The sequence below is a fragment of the Lethenteron reissneri genome, chromosome 61, assembly GCF_015708825.2.
Source record: "Lethenteron reissneri isolate LAM-NWPU_2019-01 chromosome 61, ASM1570882v1, whole genome shotgun sequence".
Taxonomy (NCBI): Eukaryota; Metazoa; Chordata; class Hyperoartia; order Petromyzontiformes; family Petromyzontidae; genus Lethenteron; species Lethenteron reissneri.
The window spans coordinates 8,374,015-8,389,371 of record NC_083839.1 but is presented as its reverse complement, the minus strand read 5'-3'; the positions used below and the strand labels follow the sequence as shown (position 1 = coordinate 8,389,371).

The 15,357-nt window shown below is 59.3% G+C and overlaps 1 protein-coding gene across 1 annotated transcript; it reads left to right on the top strand.

Annotated features, from left to right (window-relative positions):
• The first annotated feature begins 1,038 nt into the window (after window positions 1-1,038).
• LOC133358280 (retinoic acid receptor beta-like) lies at window positions 1,039-13,463 on the top strand. The gene is made up of 9 exons (XM_061576517.1): window positions 1,039-1,258; window positions 4,709-4,908; window positions 5,794-5,935; window positions 7,869-7,955; window positions 8,196-8,284; window positions 10,575-10,758; window positions 12,021-12,080; window positions 12,619-12,780; window positions 13,276-13,463. Exons 1-9 carry the CDS (start codon window positions 1,039-1,041, stop codon window positions 13,461-13,463), a joined length of 1,332 nt encoding a protein of 443 aa, XP_061432501.1.
• Window positions 13,464-15,357: the final 1,894 nt, after the last annotated feature.

Here is a 15,357-nt window from a genome sequence, read left to right as displayed (position 1 = left end):
CCACCGAGCACCTGAACCACCCAGGACCTGAACCACCCAGCACCTGAACCACCCAACACCTGAACCACCCAGCACTTGAACCACCCAGCACCTGAACCACCCAGCACCTGAACCACCCAGCACCTGAACCACCGAGCACCTGAACCACCCAGCACCTGAACCGTATCGCTGCTCCTGCTACTGCCATGCTCATGTTCAAGGATAGCAACAGAATAAAATCCACGATCAGTCGATGGCTATCGCAAAGCACATGGGACACACACATGGGGCACACGCATCAGACACCGAGTGACGGAGAGACGCCACTCGTTCGCCACTCGTGACCAAATTGAACGGCGCTCATGGGGCCGTGGAGGAACGTGGCACCGCGTGACTCACCGCTCCGCTTAGTGCTCATTATATTTGTCTTTTACAGATTCGACAAGAAACTCCACCACCACCACCAGCACCACCAGCATCACCACCACCGGCGACTGACGAGGACTCTCACCTGGGCGTCCTATTGGATGAGAGCCGCCGCCGCCGCCGCGCTCGCCTCCCATTGGCCGGCTGGGCTCGGGCGTGGTCGGGTGTGGTGGGGGGTGTGGGGGGTGTGGTGGGGGGGGGTGTGGGGGTGTGGTGGGGGGGGGTGGCTCGTTTGTGACCTCTCGTGTGGTGGTGCCCCCCCCCCCACTCTCGCCCCCCCCCACTCCCCAGTAGCCGTCTAGACAGCGTCGCCTCGTGGGCAAAAAGAGACCGAATGAGAAAATAAATAAATAAATATAAATCGAAAAAGAGAATTCGAAAAAAAGGCACGGGGAGCGGTCACCGTCGAGAGGGCAAGGATTTGTCAGCGCCGCGTCTGGCGCTGACAGAGTCAAATCCCGCCCGGAGGTGACACCTCAAGTGGGATTAAGAGTAAGAGCAGAAAGAGGAGGGAGAGGAGAGAGAGGAGGGATAGGAAGGATTCACAGGGAGAGGAGGAATTCGCGGGGAGTGGGAGGAGGATTCAGTGGAAAAGGAAGGATTCACAGGGAGGGGAGGAAGGATTCAAGGACGATGGCCGCTGCGGGGAGACCGCCGGCGCCGTGCGGAGGGGCAGGCCCCTACCCCCTCGCCGCTCCGTACCCCCTCGCCGCGTACCCCCTCGCCGCGTACCCCCTCGCCGCCTGCCCGTTCCCCTCCTCCTACGGGGGGCCCTGCCCGGGATTCCCCCCCTCGACCCTGGCGGGGGTCGCGCTCCACGCGCAGAGCGACTTCCACGCAGTCGGACCCTACGGTCAGTACTTCCATTCCGCTTGCTGAACTTGCGACGACGACGACGACGATTATCATTACTACGTGCAACTGCCATATACCTGCCTACCTACACGTCTAAATGTCGCAACCTCCCTGCCTATAAAGACACACAGACTCACGCAGAGACCTATAGACTCACACGGAGACTCACACACTCACAAAGATACCCATAGACTCACAGAAACCCAAAGACTCAATCAGAGACCCACAGATTCACACAGAGACCCATAGACTCACACAGATACCCATAGACTCACACAGAGACCCATACTTACACAGAGATCCACAGACTCGCAGAGACACCCATAGACTCACACAGAGATCCACACTTACACAGAGATCCATAGACTCGCAGAGACACCCATAGACTAACATAGAGACCCACAGATTCACAGAGACCCATACTTACACAGAGACCCATAGACTCACACAGAGACACCCATAGACTCGCACAGAGACTCACACAGAGACCCACAGATCTGCCCTCACAGGCTCCCCCCCCCCCCTCCATCTGGCCTCTCTTCAAGCCCTTGGTCGCCGGGCCGTGGGGACCGCTCCATGAAAGTCGCTCTCCACTATCGTGCCTCCTCCTCTCCCCAACATCGTTGAGAGGATTTGGGTGCTGCTCGACATCTCCACGTGACGATGATGATGATCCCACTTTGTTGAGCTATCATTATTTAGTGATGGCCAGAGCTAGAGGTAGCTCAGTGGGGCCTTATCCTGGTCAAATACAACGTTAGTTTGTATAGTCTGTAGTGCAGCGCGCTGTTACACTCCACTTACATACACACAAAGACAAATATCCCCCGTATAGCCTTAACAGACTGTTGGGGCAAGTGCTGTTAGCGAGGAGCACCTATGAAGGCCGGAACGGCACACGAGGGGTGGGTGGCAAGCACCACGCCCGACCGCCTTTGTCTCCCCTAGTGGCGATGTTTACACACCGCACCAGGTACTCATTTGAGGCTGAGTTTACCTAGGGGAGGCCAAGGACCGGTTCAAATATTCGTCACTGCTGTTGGCTGTTCGCGAGAATCGAACTCGGGTTGCCGGATTTGTAGCGCAGCGCTCTAACCACTACACTACCACTCCTCATGTGTACGTGCGTACACACACACACGTGTGCGTCACATACACAGATGTGCACACACACAGACACACACGTGTGCACACACACAGACACACAGGTGTGCACACACACAGACACAGAAATGTACGCAGACACAGACACACATACACAGGAGTGCACACACACACGTGTGCACACATACATACAGACACACATGTGCGCACACACAGACACACACGCGTGTGCACACACAGACACAGACATGTACGCGCACACATACACACATGTGCGCACACACAGATACACGTGTGCGCACAACAACAACTGCTATTCGCCAATAAGTGGCGGTGATGCCATCACGACGCTTGTGCCAGGCTATGTACACATTGAGGCCACGTGAAGTGTCAGACCCACGTGCCACGGGCCGACTGCTGAGATGACTGGCTGATGCACCACCTGTGCTCCCTACTGTGCCAACTTGCTGTGATTTAGCTACCCGGCGCTCCGATTGTTGTTATGAGCATCGCTCTTCAACCCTCCGTTGTTGTTGGAAGGCGACTGCCTCCAACTGCCCAGTAGCGTCCTTCACGAGCCTCTTCCACAGAGGCTGATCTTGACACCTCTGGTACCAATCATCGGCAAGTCCACTCAGCTACACGTCCTCCTTTACCACATCACTCCATCTCTTCTCTAGCCCGTGCCGCGCCCGTTTAGCCCCCTCGATCCGGCCAAACAAAAGCTGTGTAGGCATGCGGTGGCTGGGCATGCGGGCTACATGACCCAGCCAACGCAGCCTTGCCTGCCGGAGGAGCTCACCGATGGGACTTTGTCCAGATCTTTCAAGGATTTGTGAGCTCCTCACACAATCCAGCCTTATTCAACCCAGGATGGATCGTAGGCAGGTCAGCCTATTTGTTTCTAACCGGCGAAGATGTTCCATTTGCGGGATCCACGTGTCGAAAGCGTAGAGAAGGGAGGGCATGACCATGGCCGAGAAGCTTCATGCGGAGCGACAGACCAGGTAGTTTCATACACAGCGTTACGCAACCGATGAAAAGATAATGCTGCTCGACTGATTTGGAGTGAGACCTCTGCTGTTAAACCGGAGCCGGTCATAAGCACACTCCCAGGTATGGGAAACTCTCCACTCTCTCGACAACTGCCCCATCACCAATTGGGAGTTGTGAGGGTGGACCGTCCTATGGTAAAAAATACCCAGGCAGGTGCTTCGTTTTGGTGGGGCTGATGGTATGGCCCCACCTCTTAGTGGCACGCTCCAGGTTCAGCAGCAGCTCCTCCAACTACTCCTCTGAGTGAGCAGCAATTACCAGATCATCAGCATACATAACGTGGTTGAGCAATAGGGAGCCATCCCTTGACCGCACCCGGGCATCGATCAGCCTCCCATTATATCAGTACCAGATGGAAATTCCTCCGGTACAGCTATTGAAGGCTTCACAAACTCCGTGGTCGAAATATACATCCTTGTCGCACCCCAAGATGTACAGGGAATGACTCCAACTCCCGGCTACGTAGTGAAGGTCCTTAATGATCATGAGCAGAGGGTCAGGAACTCCGAAAGCACGAAGAACAACCCAGAGCCCAGGCCTACTGATGGTATCATAGGCCTTGACCAGGTCAATAAAGCAGCGATGTAGGTCTTGTTGGAATTCTCCACACCTCTGCTGTAGCAGACGGAGAGAAAATATGGCATCTGTACAGGACCGCCCTTTCCTGAAACCGCATTGGGGCTCCACAAGCCTCTCCTCAGCGTGCCTATCAAGGCGATGTTGAATAATCCTTGCCAGGATCTTTCCCGGCACACTGAAGAGTGAGATTCCCCTGAAGTTGTAACAGTCTGTGCGGTCCCCCTTCTTAAAGAGGGGGACCACCATGGCATCCTTCCAATCCTGCGGAACCCGTCCAGTGGTCCAGACTGTTGTTATGATGTCATGTAGGGCAGTCTGTCTGTGTGTGCGCACACACACACACAGACACACGTGTGTGTACACACAGACACACACACACACGTGTGCGCACACACAGACACACGTGTGACACACACACACACGTGTGCACACACACACACACGTGTGCGCACACACAGACACACATGTGCGCACACACAAACACACGTGTGCACACACAGACACACACATGTTCGCACACACAGACACCCACGCGTGTGCGCACACACACACGTGTGCACACACAGACACACACGCGTGTGCACACATACAGACACATACACGTGTGCACACACAGACACACACACGTGTGCACACACACACACAGACACGTGTGCGCGCACACAGACACACGCACGATCGATCGAGCGCGTGATTGCGCGTGCACCAGGCGTGGAGGTGTGGAGCGGCGAGGTGGCTGAGCTGGGACTCTCTTCCTCCACGACCTCCACCACCTCCACCACCTCCACCTCGTCATCGTCGTCGTCTTTGTCGTCGCTAGGCCCTCCACTCCATCGCCGCCCGTGCGCTGTCTGCCTGGACCGCTCCTCGGGCCTCCACTACGGAGTCGTCTCCTGCGAGGGCTGCAAGGTGACAAGAGGCAAAGGTCCCCCGGGTAGCCTCTGGACCGGCTGTCCAGGGGGAGGGGGGCAAGTGCTCTTTGCGAGTATCGCCCGCGCGTGAAGGCCGTCACGGCACCGCGCACAGGAGCCGTTATCTCCCCCCGTGCTGCTGCTGCTGCTGCTTAATGCGGGCGCCACGGTGGCTAGGAGATGTGAACTCCCTCGCCTGGTACGCAGGAAGTCGTGGGTTCCATCCCGACCCTGACGCCTGCTGCTGTATATTTTGCGTGTCTCTCTCTCTCTCTCCTCGAGAGGTCGCGTGGATTTTTCTCCGGGTCCTCCGGTTTTTCCCTCCACATTTACAAACACGCGTTTAGAAGCATTTGGCAGCTACACTTCCACGTGATGATGAGAAGCCACTTCGCTGAGCTTTACCTGGTAAAGTAAAGAGTTTAGTTTAGTAATACACACCGCACCCGGTACTCATTTAAGGTCGAGTCGACCTACGGGAGGCCCAGGACCGGTTTCACAAGTTTGACGCCAACGTTGGCCGTGAGCGAGAATCGAACTCGGGTCGCCGGGTTCGCAAGGCAACGCGCTCGCCGCTATTCCCCAAGCACGCCGCACACCGACGGTGGGAGCAGTGGTCATGATGATGGTGCCGCTCATGTTGGAGATGATGACGACGATGATTGTTGTGGTGGCAGTGATGTTCTCGGTGATGCTCATGATGATGATGTTGATGGCGATGGTGGTGCCGACGATGGTATTGGACACTGGCAATGTTGAGATGGCGGTCCCCCCCCTCGTGGTTGTCATGGCGACGGTGCTCGTGGTGACGTTGACGGTGATGGCAATGTTGATGTTGACGGTGATGGCGGCCCCCCCCCCCCCCCCGTGGTTGTCATGGCAGGGTTTCTTCCGCCGCAGCGTGCAGAAGAGGGCCACGTACGAGTGCGCCCAGGAGCGGCGCTGCGCCATCAACAAGCTCACGCGCAACCGCTGCCAGTTCTGCCGACTGCAGGGATGCCTGGCCGCGGGCATGTCGCGCGAGTGTGAGCCTTCCTCCCCACCTACAACAACAACAACAACCGCCATTCACCACCAAATGGTGGTGTCAGGCTAAGTGTCGAACGCCCGCTGGCAGGTCACGGGGCAGACCCAGGTGCCATGGGTCGACTGACTGAGACGACTGGCCGATGCACAATCAGTGCCCCCTACTGTGCCAAATTGCTCTGTTTTAGCTGCCCGGCGCTCCGCTCGTTGTTGTGAGCGTCGCTCCTCTGCCCTTCGTTATTGCCGAAGGGCGACTGCCTCCAACTGCCCAGTAGCGTCCTTCACGCGCCTCCTCTAGAGTAGCCGATCTTGACACCGCTGGTACCAGTCATCGGCAAGTCCACTCAGCTCCACGTCCTCCTTTACCACATCACTCCATCTCTTCTCTAGCCCGTGCCGCGCCCGTTTAGCCCCCTTGATCCGGCCGAACAAAAGCTGTTCAGGCATGCGGTGGCTGGGCATGCGGGCTACTTGACCCAGCCAATGCAGCCTTGCCTGCCGGAGGAGTTTACCGATAGGACTTTGACCAGATCTTTCAGGGATTTCTGAGCTCCTAACATAATCTAGCCTGGTTAAAACCAGGGTGGATAGGTAGGCAGGCCAGCCTGTCTCTAACCAGCGAAGATGTTCCATTAGGGGGGGAGGGTCCACGTTCCGCAAGCATAGAGAAGGGAGGGCATGACTGTGGCTGGGAAGACCCGAAGCTTCGTGTGGAGTGACAGACCAGGTAGCTTCCACACAGCGTTATGAAGCCGATGAAAAGATAATGCCGCTCGACTGATTTGGAGACCTCTGCTGTCAAACCAGAGCCGGTCATGAGCATACTGCCCAGGTATGGGAAACTCTCCACTATCTCCACAACAGCCCGAAACCAATTTGGAGTTGTGGGGGTGGAGTGTCTGATGGTACAAACTACCCAGACAGGTGCTTAGTTTTTATGGGGCTGATGGTAAGGCCCTACTTCCAACTCCTCCTCTGAGTGAGCAGCAATTACCAGATCGACATACATAACGTGGTTGATTAATAGGGAGCCGTCCCTTGCCTGAACACCGGCATAGATCAGCCTCCCATTGTATTTGTACCAGATGTAAATTCCTCTGGTACAGCCATCGAAGCCTTCATGAACTAATTGATGTGAAAAAATGTGGGAGCCAGAGGACATCCCTGTTGCACCCCAAGCTGAACAGGGAATGGCTCCAACTCCCGGTCACGTAGTTTTACCCGAGGCTGCTCACCATCATGAAGGTCCTTAATGATCATGAGCAGAGGGTCAGGGACTCCGAAAGCACGAAGAACAACCCAGAGCCCAGGCCGGCCTACTGATAGTATCATAGGCCTTGACCAGGTCAATAAAGCAGAGATGTAGGTCTTGTTGGAATTCCCTACACCTCTGCTGTAGCAGACGGACAGAAAATATGGCATCTGTGCAGGACCGCCCTTTCCTGAAACCGCATTGGGGCTCCTCAAGCCTCTCCTCAGCTTGCCTGGCAAGGCGATGTTGAATAATCCTTGCCAGGACCCTTCCCGGCCTCACACTGAGGAGTGAGATGCCCCTGTAGTGGTTACAGTCTGTGGGGAGGGCCATCCGAGCGATCAGCGCGCTGCCACCGACACCAGTGACTAACATCTGAACCGGTCCTGGGCCTCCGCTGGGTTGACTCTGGTACGGTGCGTAGCGAACATCGAGACAAAGGCGGCCGGGCGTGGTGCTGGCCACCCAGCCCCTTCGTGTGCCGTGCCGGCCTTCATAGGTGCCACTCGCTAACAGCACTTGCCCCTACAGTCTGTTAGAGGCTACACTGTGGGAGAGCGGTGGGGGTCTTTGTCTTTGTGTGCACGCCTGCATGTGCCGCTGTCTGTTCGAAGCCACACGGCCGATGCTTGAACACGACGACAATAACCTTGACGTTCGTGTCGGTGCGTTCCGCCCAGTGGTGAGGAACGAGCGTGGGAAGAGGCGCAAGGAGGAGTGCGACGAGGAGGAGGAGGAGGAGCGGGGGGACGAGGCGGGAGAGGGGGGTGGTCACGGAGGCACGGGAGAGAGCAGGAGGAGGAGCGCTGAGGGAGAGGAGGCGGTGGGGGCCAAGCGGTTCGCTGCTGCGACGGCAGAATGCGGTGACGGTGGCGGTGCTGACGGTGGTGGCGGTGGCGGTGCTGATGGTGGTGGTGCTGATGGTGCTGATGGTGCTGACGGTGGCGGTGCTGATGCTGCTGACGGTGCTGATGGTGCTGACGGTGGCGGTGGTGGCGGTGACACAGAGACCGAGATGGACGCCCTGATACAGGAAGTTCGGCAGGCTCACCAAGACACCTTCCCGTCACTCCACCAGCTTGGCAAGTACACTACGGTGAGAGCAGCAGGGTGAGGGCAGCAGGGTGAGGGCAGCAGGGTGAGGGCAGCAGGGTGAGGGCAGCAGCGTGAGGGCAGCGGGGTGAGGGCAGCAGGATGAGGGGTGAGGGCAGCAGGGTGGGGGCAGCAGGGTGAGGGCAGCAGGGTGAGGGCAGCAGGGTGAGGGCAGCAGGGTGAGCGCTCCTCGCCCCAGGCTCCCCAGCCTCTGCCAGGTGACGCCATCCCGACACCGCGGGTCGAGGGACGGCAGCACTCGGGTTGCCGGAGTCCTCGGTGCCGCAGCACGTGGCGGTGGACTTGACACGCCGTCAACCCGGACGGCTCACCCCGGCTTCTTGTGCAGGGATGTTCAGTTGCCAGGCCCATACGGCGGTACAGCCGTTTCATTGCGGGTGTCGAGGTGCTAGACACTCTACTCGCTAACCTGCGTGGCCACTGTGTATCAGAGGGGCAATGCAGCGTTACCGCTCTGGGACCAACGGCCGGGGTCAAGGTAGAGGTGAGAGCGGATCGTAAACACAGATTCCCGCCAGACCAATGGCCAGGGGTCAGATGAGGTAAAAGAGGATCGAAACCACGGGTTGTAAAGAACCACTCAGAGGGTCCCACGAGGGAGCGTCTGATTGGATAAGACCGTTACACACGGGTATAATAAAGCTCGTTGAGGCGACTTCTGGAATTCGTCTTTTATTCAACTTATCTTACAGTTTATTTCACAGATAGAGAGAGAGAGACGCACTGCCACGTGGCAACTCGGAGTCCCGCTCCCGCGTGGTCTCCTTCCTGTTCGTTCCCGTTCTGACCACGTGTCGTTCGTCTCCACCCCTATTTAATACCCGGGTCACGTGGTACGTTTCCGCCAATCCTCGTTAGCCTCCATAGAATATTCCAGGCTCCCTCGTCATCTCCCGGGACCACGCCCCTGACTCGTCTCCCCATTGGCTGTGGCCACAGCCAGCAGAACCAATCCTCTACAAACAGCAGTCACCTTTCCGTCACGTCAGGGCCATGCCCCCAGGCTTCCCCCCATTGGCTGTAAACCAGGACCGGCAGAGCCAATCACCATGACGAGTTGTGATACGTCAGTGAGCCGGATATATCCTCATATTACAGGGGTATAAAAGGGCGAGCGCGGGGAGCGCGCGCCAGTTCTCCTCACACGAAGACCGAAGCCCGGCTGAAGAAGCTTGGACCCTGGACCAAGCCTTGCAGCTCTTGTAAGAGCTGAGGCTCAGTGTTCCAGTGGTCAAGGGGAGAATAGGTCCTGGCAGGCAGGAGCCTGGCTCCCGAGCCTTGCAGCTCTTCTAAGAGCTAAGGCTCTGCACGACCAGTGGTCAGAGGACCCACCAAGCCAGCGGTGGGTCAAGCTAGCCTCCCCTAGGTCCCAGCCGGAGGACGCTAGGGTAGCGGGTAGACTGTGTGCAGCTCCCGCCAGTTCGGAGGCTGTACCTCCCTAGGCCAGCAGCCACACCCGTGTGTAGGTCATTAGGCTACGGGTGAGGGAACCGTATATCCCTCCGTGTGTGTAGGGACTGTGTTGAAAGAAAGACAATAAACCAGTGTGTGCCTTAACGGAGTTTATTCATCTGTTATTTACAACACTACACGGGCAACAAAAGTGAGTGTGTCTATTTGTTTGTGTGTCTCCCTTGTGATGGGACTTTGTTTGTGTGTCTCCCTTGTGATGGGACTTTGTGGGATGAACGTTGAGAATTAAGGGCGCAGGGTGACCACTTCGGTGTGAGTTGGTCTGTAACAAGGTAGGGCGCTGATAAGGGGTTGACGGGATGCCTTCATCCTGTTAATACCGCGAGACAGAATTAGTGGCGTCTCGTGCCGTCGCTTACACGGGTCTCATCGTGCTGCTAACGATGACGAGACACGACTCGTGACACTGCTGACGATGGCACTGCTGATGACACTGCTGATGATGGTGCTGCTGCTGCTGGCGACACTGATGATGACACTGCTGATGACAACACTGCTCATGACACTGCTGATGATGATGACACTGCTGATGATGACACTGATGCGGATGATGGCACTGCTGCGGATGCTAACACTGACGATGACACTGCTGATGATGGCACTGCTGCTGCTGCCGGCGACACTGATGATGGCTGCTGATGACAACACTGCTCATGACACTGCTGATGATGACACTGCTGATGATGAAGGCACAGCTGACGATGATGATGACACTGCTGACGATGAAGGCACAGCTGCTCATGATGACGACACTGATGATGACACGGGGGTGGGGGGGGTGTGTGTTGATCGGCACGTAGAAGTCGAGCTCGGACCAGCGCGTGCATCTGGACCTGGGCCTGTGGGACAAGTTCAGCGACCTCTCCACCCGCTGCATCGTCAGCATCGTGACCTTCGCCAAGCGCGTGCCGGGCTTCGACTCGCTCTCCATCGCCGACCAGATCACGCTGCTCAAGGGCGCGTGCCTCGAGATCCTGGTTCGTCTCTCGGCCAGCGAGCAAACCGCGCGGCGAGGCGGCCACCAGCCAGCGAACGAGTCGGTCAACCGGCTGGCCAGGCAACCAATCGGTTTGCCGACGACTCGGTCGGTCGATCAATCAGCGAGTCAGTCAGCGAGTTAACAAATCAGTTGGTCAGTCAGGCCGACTTGGCTATAGCCGTCCGACCAGTGTTCGTACCGCGCGTTGTTTGGCACGATGTCCGACGTTTCGCTGCACGTGCCGGGGACCGCTGATGCTCCCCACCCCTCCCACTCCCCAAGTAACCCCATGGAGACGTCACGTGTGACCCCCCCCCTTGCCACAATACACGAAGACGTCACGTGTGACCTCGCCTGCGCCCTATTGCGGAGCATGCAAGGCCCCAGGATTCCCGGAGCGTGTCGCTGCGTTCTGTGGGCGCGTCGCCAACGTTGCCTCGCAGCGTTCCACATTCCTCCTGCACGGTGTCCGTGCCGCAGCCGGCATTCACGAGCCAGAGGCGGATGCAGAAAGAAACCTCCCAGGGTGGGGGGAGGGTGAGCGTGGGGCGAGTAGTCCCAGAATTTCAAGGTTTAAAAAAAAAAATCGGGCCTTGCATTAACCCAAAAAAAATCAACAATGTTCGGTAAATATCGACAAAATACCAATACTGTGGGTATCAAGAAAGGGGGCTCAAGGGGGGGAGGGTGAGGCGGGGGTTACTGCCCCCATCATCTCCACCACCACCTCCTGGGATCCGCCACTGCCCCCGTGCCCCTCTCCGAAAAACATCTTCCTTGACCCACGTCTTTTTGTGGCAACAGCTGCTCTGAACGGAGTTCAACTTCTTTCGCACCACCCTGCACGTAGCCCACCGTGCTCATCGGAGGTGCGGGCCGGGGTCGAAGGACAAGAAACTAAACACAACAACAAGCAGTTCAAAAGAGATTAGTTTCTCAATCTAGATTATTTAAAAGTGCGGGAAGAGCGTTCCAGACGGGCGCGGAAGCGCACCTGAAAGCGCCGCGCGACGCCGTGACCACCGCCTTCGTTTGACGGCCGAGCCAAAAGCCGCCGCTGCTGCCCCGACCCCAACCTCACCTCTTCGACCCCTTGACCCCCCCACCGGCACCCCACAGATCCTGCGCATGTGCACGCGCTACACTCCGGCGCGGGACACGGTGACCTTCTCGGACGGCCTCACGCTCACGCGCACGCAGATGGGCAGCGCGGCGCTGGGCGGGCCGCTCACCGACGACGTTTTCGCCTTCGCCGGGCGGCTCCACGCGCTGGCGCTGGACGACGCAGAGGCCGCGCTGCTCAGCGCCGTCTGCCTCGTGTGCGGCGGTGAGGCTCGCCGCGGGGGGGGGGGGGGGGGGTCGCGGGGGGCAGCGGCGGCGAGGGTGGCGAGGGCCGTGCCGGTGGTGGGGGCCGCGATAGCGAGGGTCGCGAGGCCCGCGAGGCCCGCGAGGGCCGCGAGGGCCGCGAGGGCCGCGAGGGCCGCGAGGGCCGCGAGGCCCGCGAGGGTCGCGAGGGCCGCGAGGGCCGCGAGGGTCGCGAGGGCCGCGAGGGCCGCGAGGGGCCGCGAGGGCCCGCGAGGGCCGCGAGGGCCGCGAGGGCCGCGAGGGTCGCGAGGGCCGCGAGGGCCGCGAGGGCCGCGAGGCCCGCGAGGGCCGCGAGGGCCGCGAGGGCCACGGCGGTCCGGCGACAGACGGCGCGCCGCTAGGGTTGCAAGCCGAGCGGGCGATAGATGAGTGACCACCAAGGAGCTCGAGAGGCCGGCCCAGTAGTGGGGGGTTGGGAGGGGGGTTGAGAGGGCGTGGGGTACAGCCGAGTCGCCCATCGCCCATCGCTAACCCGTCTGCCCCGGACTCGGCGGCCGCAGACCGCGAGGGGCTGGAGGAGGCGGCGCGCGTCGAGCGCCTGCAGGAGCCGCTGCTGGCGGCGCTGGAGCGACACGCGGGGCGGCGGAGACGCCCGGCGCAGCCCCGGGCCTTCGCGCGCATCCTCATGGCCGTCACCGACCTGCGCGGCATCGGCGCCAAGGGTAAGAGTTCGACCGCGGCCGGCGCCGCGGGTGACGCGGGCGCCGCCGACGCGCGATGCCGCGCGGAGGAGCGCGGACGCTTTGGGCGATCGCCGGCGCCGGGGTTCGTCTTGGGTCGCTGTGGGCGCCCCGCGAGTCGTTCTCGCCTCGAGTCCGCGAGAGCGGCGAGCGGATGCCGTGTGGCTGCGGCGTTACAAGTCGACTTGCGGCGACGTGGCTACGCACTGGGTACACGTTGGCCGCCAGGTTCGACTCCACTTATTTCCTTGGCGGTCTGTAAGACAGAATTCGAGGGCGGGGGGGGGCACAATTGCACTTCTCTCGAGACCGCTGGTGCAGACGAGGCCCGAGAGCAGCTGCCGCGCCTCACCGGCGAGAGAGATCCCAGCAGCTCAACGCGCTTCACGCGGCGGTGAAGATTGTCGTAAAACTCGCGATTCCCCCACGTCGATCCATCCCTTCCCCCCCCCCTCCTTCCCCCCCGCCACCCCACAGGCGCCGAGCGAGTCCTCACCCTCACCACCGAGATCCCCGGCTCCTTGCCGCCGCTCATCCGCGAGATGCTCGACGGCACGGAGCGCACGCCACCGCATTCCACCGCCGGGGGCAATCGCCACGGTGGACACGGCGGCGGTGGCGGACACGGCGGCGGCGGGCACGGTGGACACGGCGGCGGGCGGTGACGTCGCCGAAGTTTTCCCGCTGTCCGCGAGCCCTGGAACCTTCCGGCACGACCGGCGGCTCGGCAGCCTCGTGAGCGAGAACAACGACAACAACGTAGCCGCAGCAGCCGCAGCAGCCGCAGCAGCCGGGCTTCGCCGTCCGTTCGCGGAACGGCGGCGGATTTCGGAATGTTCGGGTTGAGCGCCGTTTGGCGTCGTCCGCCCGCTGCTGCGGAGGGTTCGCGAGGTCGGCGGTCCGGAACCGAGAGGCCGCCGCGGTTAATCACGCGGGGTGCGCGTATTAACCGTGAAGATCCTGCATTTGCCAAATCGCTTGCAAGTTACTCGTCATGGATGAGCCACTTAGCCCCGTCCCACCCTGCTGGCAGACCGATGCCCGCTCCTTGCAGACCGGCTGCAGTCTTCAAAACATGGGGCGAGGTGTAATAACGATAATGATTTTTTACGCGTCGGCTTTCTCGACCAATATTACGAGTCACAACCGGTTCTTCTGTTCGGCGGTCACAACGTCGTGCGGGCGTCACGCCGCAGCCCTCCACACGGAACGATGAGACGGGAGCCGTCGACGTCACGGGCAAGTGCGCCGATCGGTTTGGGTCTCTCACCCAAACCGGAGGCACGAAACGACGTCCCCGCTGGAGGTGTCACGACGTCACCGGCACTGCCGGGCGGTCGCCAAGGGCCCGAGCTCTCCTCCCCCCACGCGTCGTGGGTCCGTCGAGTCCCAGACGACGCCGGGCGAAGCGGTTCTGGCGTCGCCCCCGAATCAAGAGGCGGCTGCAGCGCCTTCTCTCTCACCACGTCACCTGGTCACCTCCCCCCCCCCCCACAACGCCTTCACCGGCATACACTGCGCCGACTCTGTGAAGTTTGGTCGGATAACCCCCCCCACCCCCTGCCCACAGCCCTCACCCCCGCCGCTCCACACCTCAACGACCCTCATGCAGTCATCCAGCAGTGGATTGACACAAGGCCAGTACGTGTACAGGTGCACACAAAGATGCCCCGTGTAGCCTTGAACAGGCTGTTGGGCCAAGTGCTGTTCGCGAGTTGCACCTACGAAGGCCGGCACTGGCACACGGGGGGGGGGGGGGGGCAACACCACGCCCGGCCACCTTTGTCTCCCCAGTGCTGTTTACATTTCCACGCCGCAACGGGTGCTCATGCGGAAGCCGAGTCGTCGACCAAGGGGAGGCCCAGGGACCGCTTCAAACATTCGCAACCTTCTTGTCGCGAGCGGGAATCAAAGTCTGGTGGTCGGGTTAGTAGCGCGGTGCGCCAACCACTCCACCGCTGCTCTCCAATGTGCGAGCATACTCGCGCTCGGCCGCGTGAACTTTGGGAGCACAATGTTGTTTTTGTAACAATGGATGCATTTCTGGCAGTGTTGATGTTTTGTTTTTAACTAAACTTTTAAATGAAAATAAAATGCAAGTTGTCACTTGCCCTCGGCCCAAATCTTTGATGTTGAATACCACCGTACCCTGCGCGTGTTGGAAGGCACTCCGGAGATGCATCTGGTCTCAGGGTACGACCCAAGATCTTCGGGTGCACTACCTCAGGTCAAATTTCGGATTTAAAGCTTTCGTGACTGCAGGGGTTCATCTTCTTGGTTCTTTCGGTAAAATCACGTAGAATGGAAATAATAAAATAAAACATTAAATAATTCTCACGAAGTTTCGGCCACAACGCAAACAGCCGTCCTCAGGTGAAGACAGGTCTGTCGGGGAGACAGCGTCTGAATGAAACACCACCACGCTTGGAGCGTATATTTAAGCTGGGTTGGAAGGGGGGGAAGGGCGCCTTGACAAAAGAATTTGCATATCAAGAGGAATTTAGCATATTTATGGGAAATGCAGGTATGTGATTAGTACTACTTATGCCCGTGAGATTT